The following is a 19,452-nucleotide window of genomic DNA, read 5'->3' as shown; positions in this document are numbered from 1 at the left end:
TTTTTTAATTATGCATAAATGTATTGTTTTTTTGAGACTTGACTTAGGGAAGTTATTAAGTTCTCATGCAGATAGAAGACTGAATGATATAGGAAAACCATCAGACAGTCAGATAATTTTGCTGCATTCGAACTACTTATTTACTGATTCTGAACCTTGCTCTTTATATTTTAAATTGTTATAATAATAAATACCTAAGAAAGGGAACACCCTGGATATACAGATAATATAAATGAGCTAATGATGCTTCCTTTATCAGCCTAGACCATCTTTACAGTTTGTCTTATTTATTTATTTATTTATTTGAGGGAGGTGTCTACCTGGAGCTTAATCCTTAAATTCCATCAATAGGGCTCCTTGAGTGTCTAGTTTCCATCTGAGTTAGGTCAATGGGAGAAACCAGGAGCATAACAGAAATAAGAGGAAGAGAAAAGTATCCAAATTTCGTTTTCTCCCAGTTTCACAATGAAGCGTTAAGTTGGCTGCATCTTTTCAAGGAAAATTCCTGCTAAGGTGTGTGTTGAAAAGGTGACCTGGCATGCTCTTCCTGGATCTCATGACACTAGAATCCTGACAGAGGCCTTTGTGTTGACTGCTTCAGGACTGGTATGAAAATTGCCTTATGAACTTAGCCTCCAGGTACTTCAAGTTCTTGGGCTGATTTACTTAACACTGCCAGTATTCTCCTTATTAAATTAAATTATCTCCATTAAATTCTCTTCAGTTAAAGCATCTGAGTAGGATTTTGTTTTTGTCTCACATCCCTGACTCAGACCAGAGTGTTCCCCAATATTACTCAATAAATGTTATGATTAAAGTGATATTTCTGGCTTCACCATTACTGGATACTAAAAGGGCCATTGAATCATCATCTTTCTGGGTCATGGATCACTTGCAGACTACACACAGGAGTCAGAGATTAAAATTACTAGCATTGTGCTGTGCTTATTCACTCAACAGGCCTGACTCTTTGTGACTTCATGGACTGTCGCCTACCAGGCACCTCTGTCCATGGGGATTCTCCAGGTAAGAATGCTAGAGTGGGTTGCCACGGCCTCCTTCTGTGGATCTTTCCAATCCAGGGGTTGTACCCAGGTCTTTGCATTGCAGGCAGATTCTTTACTGTCTGAGTCACGAGGAAAGCCCAAGAACACTGGAGTAGGCAGCCTACTCCTTCTACAGGGGAACTTCCTGACCCAGGAATTGAACCAGGGTCTCCTGCATTGCAGGTGGATTCTGTACCAGCTAAAATACCAGCATTATTGCAGATAAAACTGGATATGAGACTGAGGCTTAGACATGCTTCTCTATCCCTTTCTTGAGAATTAGAGCCACTTGGGCAAGCAGAATACTGAGATAATTCTTGCTCCCTCCTCCCCTTTGACATAACCAAGCAGCATCTCTGATTGAGATGGACAAGGGTATCAACTACACAGAGCAGAAAAGGACATTTTTATTGATGATGAGGCACCTGTAGTGATCTTTTTCATCATGCCATATATTTTCATTCATCAAACCAGTGTAGTTAAGTGGAAATCTACAGAGAGGATCTGAAGTGTCCTTCAAAATCAACACTGCTTTTACACTTGCCTCTGGATATCTTTGCAATAAAGATACTGTGCACTACTGTACAGTAGAATACACAAAAGCACACCCATGTGTAGAAGATTTACACACAGAATGTACACCCATCATGAGAACTAACTCACATGCTTTGACATGTGAGCAACACATTCACATCTTTGAAAATTCAGAGCTTGAAGGTTCATATGTAAAGGACTTATTGCATATGAATACAGTTTTGCTGTTTGTGAGAATATGGATTCACTTGGAGGGCATTAAACTGCTAAAATAATGCAGAAAGAGAAAACACACAAATGTTGTATGATATGACATGTATGTGGAATATCAAAAATATAACACACTTGAGAAGTAACCAAAAAAGAAGCAAACTCACAAATATAGAAACCAAATTATGGCTACCAGTGGGAAGAGGGAAGTGGGGAAAGGCAATATAGGGTTAGGGGAAAGTCGAGTTATTATAAGAATATGTAAAATCATGTGTATGAAACTCTTGAAAATTTTAAAGCATTGCAGAATTTTAAAAATCTTTCACTAAATAAGGATGGAGGTCCTAAGGTGGCAGAGGAATAGGATGGGGAGCCCACTTTCTCCCCCACAAATTCATCAAAAGATCATTTGAATGCTGAGCAAATTCCACAGAACAATTTCTGAATGCTGGCAGAGGACACCAGGCACCCAGAAAGGTAGCCCAATCTCTTCGAAAGGAGATGTTTTATCATCGGTGCGACATGGATGGGGAAGTCTTGAGGCTACTGTAAGAATAAGACTGAAAACCAGAGGCAGGAGGCTTAAATCCAAAACTTGAGAACACCAGAAAACTCCTGACTCCAGGGAACATTAATTGACAAGGGCTCATCCAAAAGCCTCCATACCTACACTGAAACCAAGCCCCATCCAAGAGCCAACAAGTTTCAGAGCAAGACATACCAAGCTAATCCTCCAGCAACACAGGGACGTAACCCTGAGCATTAAAATACAGGCAGCCGTAAGTCACAACAAACCCACAGACACCTCAAAACTCACTACTGGACACTTCATTGCACTCCAGAGAGAGGAGATCCAGCTCCACCCACCAGAACACTGACGCAAGCTTCATTAACTAGGAAACCATGATGAGCCACTTGTCCAACCCCACCCACAGGGGGAAACCTCCACAATGAAGAAGAACCACAAACTTCCAGCATACAGAAAGGCCACCCCAAACACAGCAATCTAAACAAGATGAAAAGGCAGAGAAATATTCAGCAGGTAAAAGAACATAATAAATGCCCACCAAACCAAATAAAAGAGGAGGAAATAGGGAGTCTATCTGAAAAAGAATTCAGAATAATGATAGTAAAAATGACCCCAAAATCTTGAAAGCAAATGGAGTTACAGATAAATAGTCTGGAGACAAGGATTGAGAAGATGCAAGAAATGTTTAACAAGCACCTAGAAGAAGTAAATGAATCAATAATGAATAATGCAATCAATAATGAATAATGCAATAACTGAGATCAAAAGCACTCTGGAGGGAACCAACAGTAGAATAACTGAGGCAGAATATGGGATTAGTAGGTGGAAGATAGAATGGTGGAAATAAATGAAGCAGAGAGGGAAAAAGAAAAAAAAAAGATTAAAAGAAATGAGGACAAATTCAGAGACCTCTGGGACAGTGTCAAACACCCCAACATTCAAATCATAGGAGTCCCAGAAGAAGAAGACAAAAAGAAAGGCCATGAGAAAAAACTTGAGGAGATAATAGTTGAAAAGTTCCCTAAAATGGTGATGGAAATAGCCATCCAAGTCCAAGAAACCCAGAGAGTCCCAAACAGGATAAACCCAAGGAGAAACTTCCCAATGCATATATTAATCAAATTAATGGAGATCAAACACAAAGAACAAATATTATCTTTCAAAAGAAACTCTTCTGGCCAGAAAGGAATGGCAGGACGTACTTAAAGTGATGAAAGAGAAAAGTCTACAACCCAGATTACTGTACCCAGCAAGGATCTCATTCAAATATGAAGGAGAAATTGAAAGCTTTACAGACAAGAAAAAGTTGAGAGAATTCAGCACCACCAAACCAGCTCTTCAACTCATGCTAAATGATCTTCTTTAGACAGGAAACACAGAAAGGGTGCATAAAATCGAACACCAAACAGCAAAGTAAATGGCAACAGGATCATCCTTATCAATAATTACCTTAAATGTAAATGGTTTGAATGCCCCAACCAAAAGACAAAGACTGGCTGAATGGATACAAAAATAAGATCCCTGTATATACTGTCTACAAGAGACCCACCTCAAAACAAGGAACACATACAGACTGAAGGTGAAGGGCTGGAAAAAGTTATTTCATGCAAATGGAGACCAAAAGAAAGCAAGAGTAGCAATACACATATCAGATAAAATAGACTTTGATATAAAGGTTGTGAAAAGAGACAAAGAAGGACACTACATAATGATCAAATGGTCAATCCAAGAAGAAAACATAACAATTATAAATATATATGCACCCAACATAGGAGCACCACAATATGTAAGGCAAATGCTAACAAGTATGAAAGGGGAAATTAACAGTAACAATAATAGTGGGAGACTTTAATACCCCACTCACACCAATGGATAGATCAACTAAACAGAACATTAGCAAGGAAACAAACTTTAAATGATTTAATGGACCAGTTGGACCTAATTGATATTGATAGGACGTTTCACTGCCACCCCCCCAAAAAAAAAAAAAAAATGAATGTCACCTTTTTGACAAGGGCACAAGGAACCTTCTCCAGGATTGATCACATCCTGGGCCATAAATCTAGCCTTGGTACATTAAAAAAATAAAAAAGGAAATCACTTCAAGCCTCTTTTCTGATCACAATGTGGTAAGATTAGATGTCAACTATAGGGGAAAAAAAAAACTATTAAAAATGCAAACATATAGAGGCTAAACAACACACTTCTGAATAACCAACAAATCACAGAAGAAATCAAACAAAAGAAATCAAAATATGCATAGAAATGAATGAAAATGAAAACATAACCCAAAACCTATGGGATTCAGTAAAAGCAGTGCTAAGGGGAAGGTTCATAGCAATACAAGCTTACCTCAAGAAACAAGAGTAAAATCAAATAAAAAAACCTAACTCTACACCTAGAGCAGCTAAAAAAAGAAGAAATGAAGAACCCCAGAGTTAGTAGAAGGAAAGAAATCATAAAAATTAGGGCAGAAATAAATGAAAAAAAGAAACAAAGGAGACTATAGCAAAAATCCACAAAGCTAAAAGCTGGTTCTTTGAGAAGATAAATAAAATAGACAAACCATTAGCCAGACTCATCAAGAAAAAAAGGGAGAAGAATAAAATCAACAAAATTAGAAATGAAAATGGAGACATCACAACAGACAATACAGAAATACAAAGGATCATAAGAGACTACTATCAGCAGCTATATGCCAATAAAATGGACAACTTGGAAGAAATGGACAAATTCTTAGAAAAGCATAACTTTCCAAAACTGACCAAGGAAGAAATAGAAAATCTTAACAGACCCATCACAAGCACAGAAATTGAAACTATAATCAGAAATCTTCCAACAAACAAAAGCCCAGGACCAGATGGCTTCACAGCTGAATTCTACCAAAAAAATTCTACCATTCTAGCATTTAGAGAAGAGCTAACACCTATCCTCCTCAAACTCTTCCAGAAAATTGCAGAGGAAGTGTTAGATTTCTTTATAACAAAAATAGGAGAGTTCCAAGGAGAGCAAGATTCCTCAATATGTTTCAATTCTAATTGTGTGTCTATAAGTTCTTTAGCAGCCTGTAATTTTTCTTCCATAAGGGGCCACTGCTCTGTCCAAATAGGCTAGTCATTCTTCCAAGTTATTTTAATAATTGCTTTATTTGTTAAATGAGCAGTGGCCCCTAGGAAAAATGTGGAATGTATATCTGAGCCTGCCATCGCATAAGTAAGTCCCTTCCTATTAGATTAAGGGGTGCATTTATCACATAAGGTCTTAATGTTTTACCATTAATTTTGATATTTATATTTGGTCAGGCATATTCAGATACCAATGATGTCCATAAGGATTGTTTTTTATTTGTACTGCCAAATCCGCCTGTCCATACATTATTAGAGGAGTTAATAGAAGTGTAAGGCAAAAGAAGTAATTGAGCAATTTTGTCCCGCTTTTTGAACTGCCATAGAATCTGAGATGACATCATAATTTGAATCTCTTCCCTGACCGGGAAATGACGCCTCTTAACAGACCTTAGAAAAGTTAATGCATCTATGAAACCTATGAGTGTATTATAACCAGGAATCCCATCACCTACTACTATTCCTCAAAATTGGCACATTATTATTATTGATTTACAAGATTGCTTTTTTTAAATATACCTTTACACCCTTTAGACCAAGAGAGATTTGCTTTCTCTCTACCTTTTCCTAATCACATCGGACCTCATAAACGATATCAATGGACTGTGCTGCTTCAAGGAATGATGAATTCTCCCACCATGTGCCAATACTACGTGGCTAAAGCCCTTGAGCCTGTGAGAAAACAATTTCCTGACTTTCTTGTTATTCATTATATGAATGATATATTGTTTTCGGCTCCATCTGTTTTAGAAATGCAACACATGTTTGATATAACTCAACAGTGCTTAAAAAACTCTGGGTTAATCATTGCCCCTGAAAAAATTCAAACCTCTACACCTTACCATTACTCAGGATTTATTGTTAATAGACAACGTATTATTCCTCAATTAACTCAGATTCATACTGATAAATTATCAACTTTAAATGATTTTCAAAAACTCTTAGGTGATATAAATTGGATTAGACCCTCATTACACATTGCTAATTATCAACTGACTAATCTACTTAATATTTTGAAAGGAGATCCTACTTTAGATAGCTCTCGTTCACTTTCTCAAGAGGCACGAGAGGAACTCTATTTAGTGCAAAATAAATTACAAAAACAGTTTCTTACTCACATCAGACTAAATTTACCTTTAAAATTATTTATACCCCCCTCTCTTCATTCTCCCATAGGACTTCTTGCCCAACAAGAACACCCAGTAGAATCGATTTGTACCCATTTTAGAGGAATAAAGTCACTTACACCCTACCTTGATTTAATTGCTCTCATCATTATCAATGGAATAAATAGAACTAAAACTCTAATTGGCTCTGATCCTCATAAAATTGTAATACATATCAATAAATCTCAATTTGAGAATGCATTACAAACTTCCACCGATTTTCAAATAGACTTTCTGGAATATTTTGAAGAAATTTCATTTCATTATCCATCTAACAAGCTATGGAATTTCTTCAAAAGTACTGAATGCATCATTTCCCACATTGTCAGCTCACAGACTATACCACAAGTTGAAGTTTTCTATATAGATGTGACTAAAAACACCAAAGCCTCATTCTGGTCTCTCAAAGAATATAAAGTCTTTTACACTAAATTCCATTCTGCTCAGCAAAACGAATTATATGCTCTTATTCAACTTATTTGCCTACATCCTTACCCCATTAATATACTCTCTGACTCCTTATATTCAGTTTTTGTATTGAAAAATATAGAAATCTCTACAATAAACTCAAATCAGCCTATTATTCAACAAACTTTTTTTAAAATTACAATCCATTATTAGAAACTGCACTTCACCCATTTATATTACCCATATTCGGGCACATTCCTCCCTTCCTGGTCCTATGACTCATGGTAATGAACAGGCTAATAAACTTGTTTCTTTTGCTACTCGGAAGAACAACATGCTCTGTTACACAACAATTCTGGCTCCCTACACCAGCTATGGAAAATCCCATACCACCTGGCTAAAGAAATTATTAATAATTCCTCTACTTGTAGACCCCTGCATCTCCGACCCTTTGCACAAGGTATTAATCCTTGGGGATTGCAACCTAGTGAACTATGGCAGATGGATGTAACTCACTGCCCTGAACTTTCTCCATCTTCCTTCCTACATGTCTGTATTGACACTAGTTCTTCTTTTATATGGGCCACACCTCTTCGTGCTGAAGCTACACAACACGTTATAATTCACCTATTAGCCTGCTTTGCTATAATGGGAACTCCTAGTTCTGTTAAAACAGATAATGGCCCTGCCTACACTTCAAGATATTTCAAACAATTTCTACAATCCTTTTCTATTAAACATATTACAGGCATCCCTTATAATCCACAGGCACAAGGCATAGTCGAATGAGCACATCACACACTAAAATTACAAATAAAAAAGTTAAAAAGGGGGAAATACACAAGAACACTGCTGTCTTCCTTATCTAAAGCAGACTTTACTAAATTCCAACATAAGATATTTTCTAAACCTGCAACTATTGTTAATACAGCTTTATTTGTTTTAATTTTTTTTAAACTTACCACAAGGGGATATCTTGACAAGAGCAGAAAAACATTTCAAGGAATTGAAGGACTCTTCTCTTCCTCATGGCAACCCACTCCAGTATTCTTGCCTGGAGAATCCCATGGACGGAGAAGCCTGGTAGGCTACAGTCCATGGGGTCGCAAAGAGTCGGATACGACTGAGCGACTTCACTTTCTCTTCCTCTGCCTATCTGGTACCAAGATGGGTTAAATAAACAACGGAAATCTGGCAAGTTAATCTTAGAGGGAAAGGGGTATGCTTCTATTTCCCCAGATGGATCCAACGAACTCACATGGCTTCCTCCTCAGACGATCCAAGCCAAGGGGGCCCCCCGCCTTCAAGATAGAGAGGAGACAACAAAAACCCCAGGAGGAAGAAATTCCAGTATGGGCTATGGCGGCTCTAAAGATCTCCAGAAGACACTGCCCTCGGCGGCATCAACCTTATGATCTCCCCTCTTGGGGACAAATAAAAACCCTTACTAATCAAGCAGAAAATCTCATTTCTCAACAGGGAAAGCCTCGGAATCCTGAAAATATTCTCGTTGCCCTGCTTGCTCTGCTTGCTTGTGCCTCCCCTGCTGGAACTGAACTAATTAATCACACTTACTGGGCTTACATACCCAACCCCCCTTTACTTCAGGTTGTAGAATGGATAGAGAGAGGGCCAATCGTATTAACCAGTGATTCCATACATATGCCGTCTCCCTGGAGCCTTCAAGGACCCTCACACCCTGAAGAAGAAGGGGAACTAATTAACATCTCTCTAAGTTATGGAGTCCTTCCTTTGTGTATGGGCCCAGCAGAATTATGCATAAACGTTAGCCGACAAACTTGGGCTTTCTCCCTGCCTCCAAAAGAGGACTTTTGGACTTTGCTTGGATTATTTACTGCCCTTTCTTTGTCACTGAACCATGTTTATACTACTGAAACTTTAGGGAAAGAGTTAGGGAAAGAACAAAAAACACTGTGCAAAGGGTTTACTAATGAGAACTTGAAATATACTCCTGTTCATTGGGACAAATGTCAGGCCAAATCAGGAAAATTAATGTTTATGGCTAATCAAACAACTGTCAATTGGGGACCCCATGGTGTGTGGTTATCTAACTGCTCAGATGATATTAACAGCACTGTGTGTGATTATGTTACTCAAGTAGTATGGGAGGTTACTCATATTACAAAGGAGCATTACCATGACAGAGGACTTCTTGGGTGACCTGATGGTGGAATGGCCCCCCTTCGTCCTCGAATCGTCTTCGATAAACAGATTGGTCCTGAACAATGGGTCATCTGGAAGCTTGCTGCAAGCACTGAAGAACTTGGGATTTGGACTGGACATTTCACAGGGACCAGTTGTAGTCATAGCAATTATTTCTTTCGCTCTAATCAATCATAATTTATACAAGCCTGTGTTCCACTTCCTTTCGTTGTAGCTATAGGAAATCTACAATTCAATAAGACTTTACGTTCTGTAACTTGCATAAATTGCAAATTATATACTTGTCTTAACTCCTCCATTTCCTTGAGAAATGACTCCCTTTTGATTCTTCGATCTTGATGTAATCTGTGGTTACCAATAAATCTCCAGTGGCCCTGAGAAGAAGGTCCCATGGCTGGACTTGCTTCCCGGACACTTACTAAATTGCTCCAGCGATCTAAATGATTCATTGGATGGCTGATTTTTGGCATTTTTGGATTAATACCTATTTGCACCACTGCTGCTGTCACTGGTGTTGCTTTACAAACCTCAATTCAAACACATAATTTTATCCAAAATTGGACTAAAGATGCCCATACTATGTGGGCCACTCAAGCTCAGATAGATGAAGATATTCAAGATGAAATACAGGAACTAAAAACAGCCATCAAACGGGTTGGAGATCAATTAACAGATGTACTAAAACAGGTGATTCTAAAATGTGATTGGAATTCTACTCAATTTTGTGTTACTCCTGTTCAATTCAATAATAGTGCCTACAACTGGGAACAAATCAAATTTCATTTATAAAACATACATGATAATGCCTCTCTGGATGTATAATTATTACAAAAAGAAATCTTTGATACCTTTTCTAAAAATCTGCCCTCTTCCACTAATTTGGAAACTTTAGCTGAACAACTAGCTGATCAATTATCGGGGCTAGACCCACGTGGATGGTTTCAAAGCATTACTCACAGCAAAGGGTCTGGAATTGTAATTTTGGTGATTGTCTTGACAATTATATGTGTCATTTATCATTGCCTTCATGCAAAAATTGTTAAAACTAAACAAACTCAAATGGTCAGAACCCTTTTTAAAATATTATAAATAAATAAGGGGGATTGTCAGGGGATGTTTAACAGGAGGATTCCTACATGCTGTTTCTCATAAATCCTCTGTTCCTTATCAGCGGAACATCAAGCTTCTCCCAGGACTGAGGTCATTGTGTGAGACAGGCTTGGGTCTCCTTCAGTAAACATTCTCTTTATGACAAAACTGCTTAGTTTTGATCCTCTTTCTTGAGATATGGATTGCCTCCTGACCTTGTGACCATTATTAATCCCTTGTTCCCTTGGTAATGGTTACTGTACGTTTGGTTTTCTGAAATATTTTTCAAAATATGTATATTATCATATATGAAAGAGATCTCCAGTCCAGGTTCAATGCATGAGACAGGGTGCTCAGGGCTGGTGCACTGGGATGACCCTGAGGGATAGGATGGGGAGGGAGATGGGAGGTGAGTTCAGGATGGGGGACACATGTACACTCATGGCTGATTCATGTCAGTGTGTGGAAAACTCACTATGATATTATAAAGTAATTAGCCTCCAATGAAAATAAATAAATTAATTTAAAAAACAGGGAAAACATTATGTTTTATGTTTTTTTGGTATTTCTTTGTTTTTCTACAATTAATATGTTCAATTATTTTTGTAACTAAGTTAGTGTGATTTAATTGTTAATATTAACTGCATTATAAGTGGTGCTCACCAAAAATAGTATCTTTGAAATATAAACCTTATACTATCAAATGAAACTCAAAATTTATATATAGCACATGAATCCAATTTTGCTTTATCAATTATAATAATATATGTACATAAAATTATTGAGAAGAGGTATTTAAAAACACAAAGAGAATTCATTCATTGGTTTAGAACACATAACTCAAAAGTTATTTCTTCACATCTGTTTTTTATTTTCTAGTCATTTATAATGAATATGTGTGTTTTATAATCTGAAACATATATTCATAAAATACAGTCAAAATAAATCTTCCACGTATCAAAATTGCCTGCTACATGGAATAACAAGACAGTTCTATTACCCACAAATTATCCTGAGGACATGTAAAAGAAATTCACATTAGCTGTTATTAGTTATTTTGCTCTCATTACAACTACCATGATCATTTATAGCAATAACCTGGTCACTTCATCACCCCCAACATCCCATCCAGTATTTGTTATATAATAAGGGATTTAGCTGAGTTTCTCAGGTGGCGCTAGTGCTAAAGAACCCACCAGCCAAAGCAGGAGAAGTAAGAGATGCGGCTTTGATCCCTGGGTTAGGAAGGCCCTCTGGAGGCGGCATGGCAACCCACTCCAGTATTCTTGCCTGGAGAACCCCGTGGACAGAGGAGCCTGGTGGGCTACAGTCCATAAGGTCACAAAGAGTCAGACACGACTGAAGTAACTTATCATGCACACAAAAGAGGTTTAGCCACTTCAATATGAATTGGAAAGAGAGAAAATTTGGAATAAAATTGCCTTTGTGCTACTAAGTGGCTGAATGACTTTGGGCAGGTCATTTAGTCCCTCTGTGCCTAACAAGTAAAGCTTATAAGTGGAGATGATCATTTTCTCACTAGTTCATTTATTAGGATTTAATGCATAATGTCTCTTGAGAAACCTGTATGTAGGTCAGGAAACAAGTTAGAACTGGACATGGAACAACAGACTGGTTCCAAATAGGAAAAGGAGTACCTCAAGGCTGTATATTGTCACCCTGCTTATTTAACTTATATGCATCATGAGAAATGCTGGGCTGGAGGAAGCACAAACTGAAATCAAGATTGCCAGGAGAAATATCAATAACCTCAGATATGCAAATGGCACCACCCTTATGGCAGAGAGTGAAGAAGAACTAAAGAGAGTCTTGATGAAAGTGAAAGAAGAGAGTGAAAAAGTTGACTTAAAGCTGAACATTCAGAAAACTTAGATCATGGCATCTGGTCCCATCACTTCATGGGAAATAGATGGGGAAACAGTGAAAACAGTGTCAGACTTTATTTTTTTGGGCTTCAAAATCACTGCAGATGGTGATTGCAGCCATGAAAATAAAATACACTGACTCCTTGGAAGGAAAGTTATGACCAACATAGATAGCATATTTAAAAACAGTGACATTACTTTGCCAACAAAGGTCCATCTAGTCAAGGTTATGGTTTTTCCAGTAGTCATGTATGGATGTGAGAGTTGGACGCTGAAGAAAGGTGAGCGCTGAAGAAGTGATGCTTTTGAACTGTGGTGTTGGAGAAGACTCTTGAGGGTTCCTTGGACTGCAAGAAGATCCAACCAGTCCTTCCTAGAGGAGATCAGTCCTGGGTGTTCATTGGAAGGACTGATGTTGAAGCTGAAACTCCAATACTTTGGCCACCTCTTGAGAAGAGTTGACTCACTGGAAAAGACCCTAATGCTGGGAAGGATTGGGGGCAGGAGAAGGGGATGACAGAGGATGAGATGACTGGATGGCATCACCGACTCAATGAACATGGGTTTGGGTAGACTCTGGGAGTTGGTGATGGACAGGGAGGCCTGGTGTGCTGCGATTCATGGGGTCACAAAGAGTCAGACTAGACTGAGTGACTAAACTGAACTCACTAAAAGTAAGAACTCATCTGTAGTTGTGTTACTTATGATTTTTTCACACATGTTGATGTATACTCTCACGAATTTCTGAGGTGAGTTTCACCCAAAGACTTACAGAGTACAAAAATTTAAATCACAAATAGACGTCAAAAAGTAGAATATTAAAAAATTAGAGACTCCAAATAGGTCAACCATTGGATTAAGAATTGCAACGACTGAGTTTAAATTTGGGTCCTGAAAGCCACACTGATTTTCAAGACTATAAAATTTAGGCAAAATGTTAAATAGTTTGACATCAGAATATTCTGTTGGCTAAGAGTGAAACACAGCTCTCTGCTTAATCAAAAGAAGAGATTGCTATCTGTCTTGTCCCAATGACTAAGTGATCCTGATCCTCAAATAATAATAATAATAATAAAAGAAACCTGGAATTCTATCACAGTTAGAGTTCTGTGTTACTCATTTCTAAGCTCAAAAACACAAGGCTGTTATGGATATTCAGTCATATTAAAGGAACAGATATTTAGACTGCAATATTATGAAAGATTTCTCTTAATCATTTGCTGCATGGCTTGGATCACATCCTTGTTCCTCATACTGTAGATCAAAGGGTTCAACATCGGGCTCAAAAAACTATAAAAGACTGCAAATATTTTGGACTCCTTTACAGACTTCTCAGTTGGAGCCCTCAAGTACATGCAGAGGAGGGTTCCATAAAATAGAGTGACTATTGTCAGGTGGGAACCACAGGTAGAAAAGGCTTTGTACCTGCCTTCCACCGAACGGATCGCCAAGATAGATGCAATGATGAAAACATAAGAGAGGAGAATGATGAACAAAGAGCTTGAGAGAGTGAAACCAGCAACCGCAAACATCGCCATCTTTTTGACATAGGTGTCAGAGCAGGCCAACATTATCAGAGGAGGATCAGCACAGTAGAAATGGTTGATCTCAAGGGAGTCACAGAAGGACAAGTGAAAGGTCAGCAGTGCCTGAGAGAGACCATTGAGGAATCCACAGGTATAAGGGACTGTGACTAGAAAGATGCACACGTCCTTGGACATCCTGGTGCTGTAATGTAGAGGGCTGCAGATGGCTACATAGCGGTCCAAGGCCATTGAAGCAAGGAGATAAAACTCAGTGATCACCAGGGCAATGAAGAGAAGACACTGTGTGAAGCATCCAGCATAGGAGATGGTCTTCTGGTCTGAGAGGAAATTGTGCAGCATATTTGGAGTAACATTGGAGGAATAGCAAAGGTCTACAAAGGAGAGGTGGCTGAGGAAGAAATACATGGGAGTCTGGAGGTGGGGATTGGTCCTGATGAGCATGATCATGCCCAGATTTCCTGCCAGTGTGATTAGATAGATCACCAGGAACACCCCAAACAGGGCCTTCTGTAGCACTGGGTCATCTGTGAGCCCCAGGAGAATGAATTCAGTCACTACAGTGTGGTTAGGGGAAGACATATTCTCATCCCTTAAAAACTGAAAGTGGTAAAGTGAAGAATTCTATCTGATCCTGATTCTGCATTTATTCCATTCTTTTGTCACTTAGGTTTGATCTATCTCTCTGTAAGTAGATTACTCTTCTCAACCAATGCATCAGAACATCTATGTAAATATTTGCACCTTATCTCTTTGCAATATATTTTTCTATATATATGCTGGAAACACACACTGACAAACTCACACATTCCCTTTCCCTTTCTTGTTTGTAAATTGTGTATACACATATACGATTAAACCTGTTTTCTTGGAAAACTCCATATTCGGTATTTTTTTTTTTTTCAAATTCTGTGAAAAAGAAAGCCAAAAGAATGAAAATCAGGTCTGGAAAGCAGCAGGTCCATGGCATCATTCAAATGGACAAATGAAGGATGCAGAGTTTCTGTGGTCCCTGCACCTCTGATACCCTACTGTTTTTGACACACATGAGAAGACATGTTCAGTCCAGCATTTTCTCTTGAAACCCATACTTGTCTGGCTTAAATTCATTCAGAAGACATTTAATGAGTAGATGCATCTCTTGACATATGGCTAAGAAGGTACAGAATGAAGAATTGTTCTTTCTGCTTTTTAAATCCACCCACTCATTATTTACGGAGGCTTTTTTGTTGTTGTTGTTGTTCTTGCTCCTGGGGTTAGAGGAGTGAGCAAATTACCTATCCTTGAGAACCGTATATTGTAAGAGAGGTAACAGATATCGAGCACATAGACAAATGTTTACAGCAGTATGTCACTTAGAAGAAAACACTATGGAGAAAATAAAGGTGGAGTGCTTTTAGATGGCCATTCAAAGAAAATCTGAGAAGGCAGAATTTGAACAGTAAATAAAGAATTCAAATATCTGAGGAGGAATTTGTTTCCATTATTTTTTAAAACTGGCACACCTCTGAATATATTTGTTTAGGAAAGCACATTAGGATAATATTTAAATGCAGACTTAGCTCGCAGCTGGAATTATTTCTTTTTTTTTTTTTTTTGTGAAATTAAGATATGACTGGAAACATTATGCAAGAATTTCACCTTAAGGCTTTTTAAATTTAGTTTTCACATACACATCAGAAGAGCCTGTATATAATACTTGATTTTTCAGAAATGCCATGAAACATTAACATTTGAACAGAAAAAAACAAGTATAAATGATGAAAATAGTTTTTTCAATATTGGTGAGAATATTAATCTTCACACAAAATAAAAAACATATTTTTAGTGAACAAATGTAGAAAATGACTTACCTGTAAAACTGACATCATATTTTCTAAAATGAGGTGGGAAGATTTATAATGTGTTTCTTAGGAATATTCCCTAGAGTATTTTTTTTTTTTTAATTCTTATAATCCAATTAAGATAGACTTTGTTCCCTCAAGGGAATAACCTTAATTTCATGCTTTGAGATCTTTAATTTTCCTTCAAGACCAAAATCTCTACATAACATCTTTGTTCCCTGCTTTATACTATGTGGCTGAGATCTTTGGCAAAAATAAAGAAGTTCACCATCACTTTTAATACTATGAAAAGACAAAAATGTGGTTGGATGAATTTTGCATTTTTCATGTATAAAAATGACTGAGAACCAAGATCATTCATAAAATTGATATATCACAAAATTGGTGATTTAGGAGGAGAGGTCAAATATGAGTAAAGAATATCTGAATATTGTTTGATACTGCATTTGTTAGAGAATAAAGGGATCTAGAGATGGTCTTAGTAGCCTCTATTTTCCAAGGCATTGATAACTCCAGCCAATACAATCAAAGGAATTAAAGTAGAGTCTCATTAAGACAAGAGAGGCACCTCTGATTGTTTTAGATTTCCAAATACTGGCTTACAGTCTGAGAAATCAGTCAGTGAAATAAATCTGTATATCATTATAAAAACATATATTGTCAGCAACTTAGCACATTGGGGGAGATTTGAGCATAATCATGTATTTTTCAGATTAGGGTAGAAAATATTTATTTATCCCAACATTTTCTGCTTTACCTTGATTCCTTGAACAAATTAAATAAAAATTTAGAGTGTAAAATCCTAAATATTCCCATGAAATAAAAGTTTCTTATATGATTGTAAAGCTAATTGTAGGATAGTAGAGCTCTTATTTCCTGACCCCTTAATGTAGGGATTCCTTATTTTGCATAAAGATACTTGAAGATTTGACCCTTCTTTAAGCTGAATGTCAGCCTTGGTTTCCCAAAGTACTTTTGTAAGTACATTCTGATAAGGGCTTCCCTGGTGGCTCAGACAAGAAAGAATTTGCCTGCCAAGCAGGAAACACTGGCTTAATCCCTGAGTTAGGAAGATCCCCTGGAGAAGGAAATGGCAACCCACTCCAATACTCTTACTTGGAGAATCCCATGGACAGAGGAGCCTGATGGGCTACAGTCCGTGGGCACAAGAGTTGGACACGACTCAGTGACTAAACCACCACCACTACTATATTCTGATATACTATAATATAGAATAGCGTTGTCATAATCCTAATGTTTACAAACAGATTTTTCCAAGAAGAGGTAGGACTAACTCAACAGCAATTGAAAAAGGAGATAAAAAGTAGTGAATTAATTCTCGAAAGGCAAAGTAACAGTACTTTTCAGTATGGGGTCACTTGATCAGAAGTTCACACATAAGAGTAAATGCTTATTTTTTTTACATATATAACAACAAATAATACTGGAGGGCACAGAATTTACCTGTCTACCTTTGATACTAGCTAAAAGAAGAGTTTTAAGCGTTTTATTTTCCTAGAAAGCCTTCAGGAGACGCTATTTAATTTATATTTGAAGACACAAATTCCTTAGTTAATATCACTCTGCTTCAATTGCAAAGACCAGTTGACATGTGTCTGCTAAAAGAACACATAATTGCTTTAGCTACACAAATATCAAACAGCCAGATAATTGAAACTATCCCACTGACACTGTTATTTGTGTTCTTGTGATTATTTAATTCACTATATTTTTGATTATGGCAGATTCAATAATATACTGGAAGTTCTAATCTATGAATAAAATTGTACTGATTGAAAGGGAAAAAAAAATAAAAGCATCCTATTCACAGATCGCTTAATAGTTTATATAGAATCTCCTTTTAAGATACACAGATAAAATGTTAACTAGATTTATTATGATGATCATTAAGTTGTACATCCCATTTTTTAATATGCTAAGAGCATATAGTGGAAGGTCACATGGTAAAGATCAATATACATAGATTATTTATATTATTATGTAAAAACCAACCATAACTAGAAAATAAATGTTTATGTATATCACCTATAATAACATCAAAAGAGTAACCCACTTAAAAATGATTTTTTTTTAATAAAACTGCAAGAGTTACATACTGATAACCACAAAACACTGCATGCAGAGAGAAATTAAAGGAGACTTAAATAATGGAGAGATATATCTTCCTTGTGGATTGTAATATTCAGTAGTTTTAAGTCCAGTATTTTTAAGTTACCCAATTTGTCTAAAATTGATCAACAGTTTTAATGCCAGTTCAGCTGGCTTATTTTTAATAGACAAACTGATTACAAGTTATATAGAGATCGTTAAGAAAAAAAAAACTTAAATTAGCCAAAACAATTTTGAGACAGAAGAAAAATCATTAGATGATTTACACTATCTAATTTTAAGAGTTAGTAAGGAACAACAGCACTCAAAACAATAAAGTTAGCTACACTGAATAATGTATTTTCAATATGGGTGAAATAGCCTTATATTAGAAAGGGATGTTATCTAGGACTTCCATAGCTAAAGAGAAGTCAAAGTTTCAAAGGACAGGGTTTGCCTCACTTCATACCTTCAAAGGATTGACTGATTCTCTTGTTAGGGGCTAATGTAGCTGGAGGCTTCAATTGAAGCCAATGCTCATTTACCACTTTGAACATTCCAGGGCCCCTAAGAGTGTGCTAAATCTACTCTGCCTCCGCTCTATAAATAAAACAACAGTGTAGATGATAGCACATCTGTTTATAACATGCTGCAGCTTCAGTCGTGTCCAACTCTGTGCCACAATGGACTGTTGCCTGCCAGGCTTCCTCTGTCCATGGGATTCTCCAGGCGGGAATCCTGGAGTGGGTGGCCATGCCTGCTCCAGGGGAATCTTCCCGACCCAGGGATCGAACCCATGTCTCTTGTGTCTCCTGCATTGACAGGCGGGTTCTTTACCACTAGCGCCACCTGAGAAGCATGGTTCACTAAATATTTTAAGCTCACCGTTGAGATCTACTGCTCAGAAAAAATAAAATGAAGGAAAAAATATTTCTTTTTAAAGTATTATAAACTTATTGACAATGCGCCTGTTCACCCAAGAGTTCTAATGGAGATGTACAACAAGATATGTGCTGTTCGAGGGAGGAGCCAAGATGGCGGAGGAGTAGGACGGGGAGACCACTTTCTCTCCTACAAATTCATCAAAAGAATAACTGAACACAGAGCAAACTTCACAAAACAATTTCTGATCGCTAGCTGAGGTCATCAGGCGCCCAGAAAAGCAGCCCATTGTCTTCGAAAGGAGGTAGGACAAAATATAAAGGATTAAAAAGTGAGACAAAAGAGCTAAGGACGGAGATCCGTCCCGGGAAGGGAGTCTTAGGCGGCATTGCTTGGGCTAGGGTCCGGGCCTGAGTGCCCTGAGGACAATCAGAGGGAGCTTCTGTGAGTTGCCAACTTGAACTGTGGGAGAGCAAAAGAGAGAGACAAAATTAACTGGCCGCAACACACTACTGGCCGTTCGCAGAACAAAGGGACCGAGAAAGTCCAGAGAAGAGCTTGCAGGCTACGGATGGGCCCAGCCCCGCCGGAGGCAGGAGGCAGGGGGGAGGGGAAGGTCTCGGTGAGACACAGGGCGCAGGCACCCGACCGGCGCGGGCGGGGACTGGGGCTGGGGACGCGGAGGGCGGAAGGCGCGCGCACCCGCCTGGCGCCAGCGGAAACTGAGACTGGGTCCGCGGAAGGGAGTGGCCGCGCCGCACCCGGGGAAAGTGCGCCCGTCAAGCCCCTGGCTGCCTGGACCGCTCTGACGGGGAAGGCACAGAGAGCAGGTGCAGCTTTTTGTTCTGCGCTTTTGTGGAACACCCGAGGGCTGGAACCGCACGCAGCGCGGGGCG

General features: G+C 38.2%; 1 protein-coding gene across 1 annotated transcript; it reads right to left on the bottom strand.

Moving 5' to 3' along the window:
• Positions 1-13,370: 13,370 nt before the first annotated feature.
• On the bottom strand, positions 13,371-14,303 carry LOC122450533 (olfactory receptor 5M10). The gene has a single exon (XM_043482907.1). It carries the CDS (start codon positions 14,301-14,303, stop codon positions 13,371-13,373), a length of 933 nt encoding a protein of 310 aa, XP_043338842.1.
• Between the last annotated feature and the right edge of the window lie 5,149 nt (positions 14,304-19,452).

The sequence above is a fragment of the Cervus canadensis genome, chromosome 11 (genome assembly GCF_019320065.1).
Source record: "Cervus canadensis isolate Bull #8, Minnesota chromosome 11, ASM1932006v1, whole genome shotgun sequence".
NCBI lineage: Eukaryota > Metazoa > Chordata > Mammalia > Artiodactyla > Cervidae > Cervus > Cervus canadensis.
Note: the sequence above shows the minus strand (reverse complement) of the source record. Positions and strands in the feature narration are given on the sequence as shown.

Excerpts from the sequence above, each read along its gene's own strand:
- LOC122450533 (XM_043482907.1), bottom strand. The coding sequence starts at position 14,303 with ATGTCTTCCCCTAACCACACTGTAGTGACTGAATTCATTCTCCTGGGG.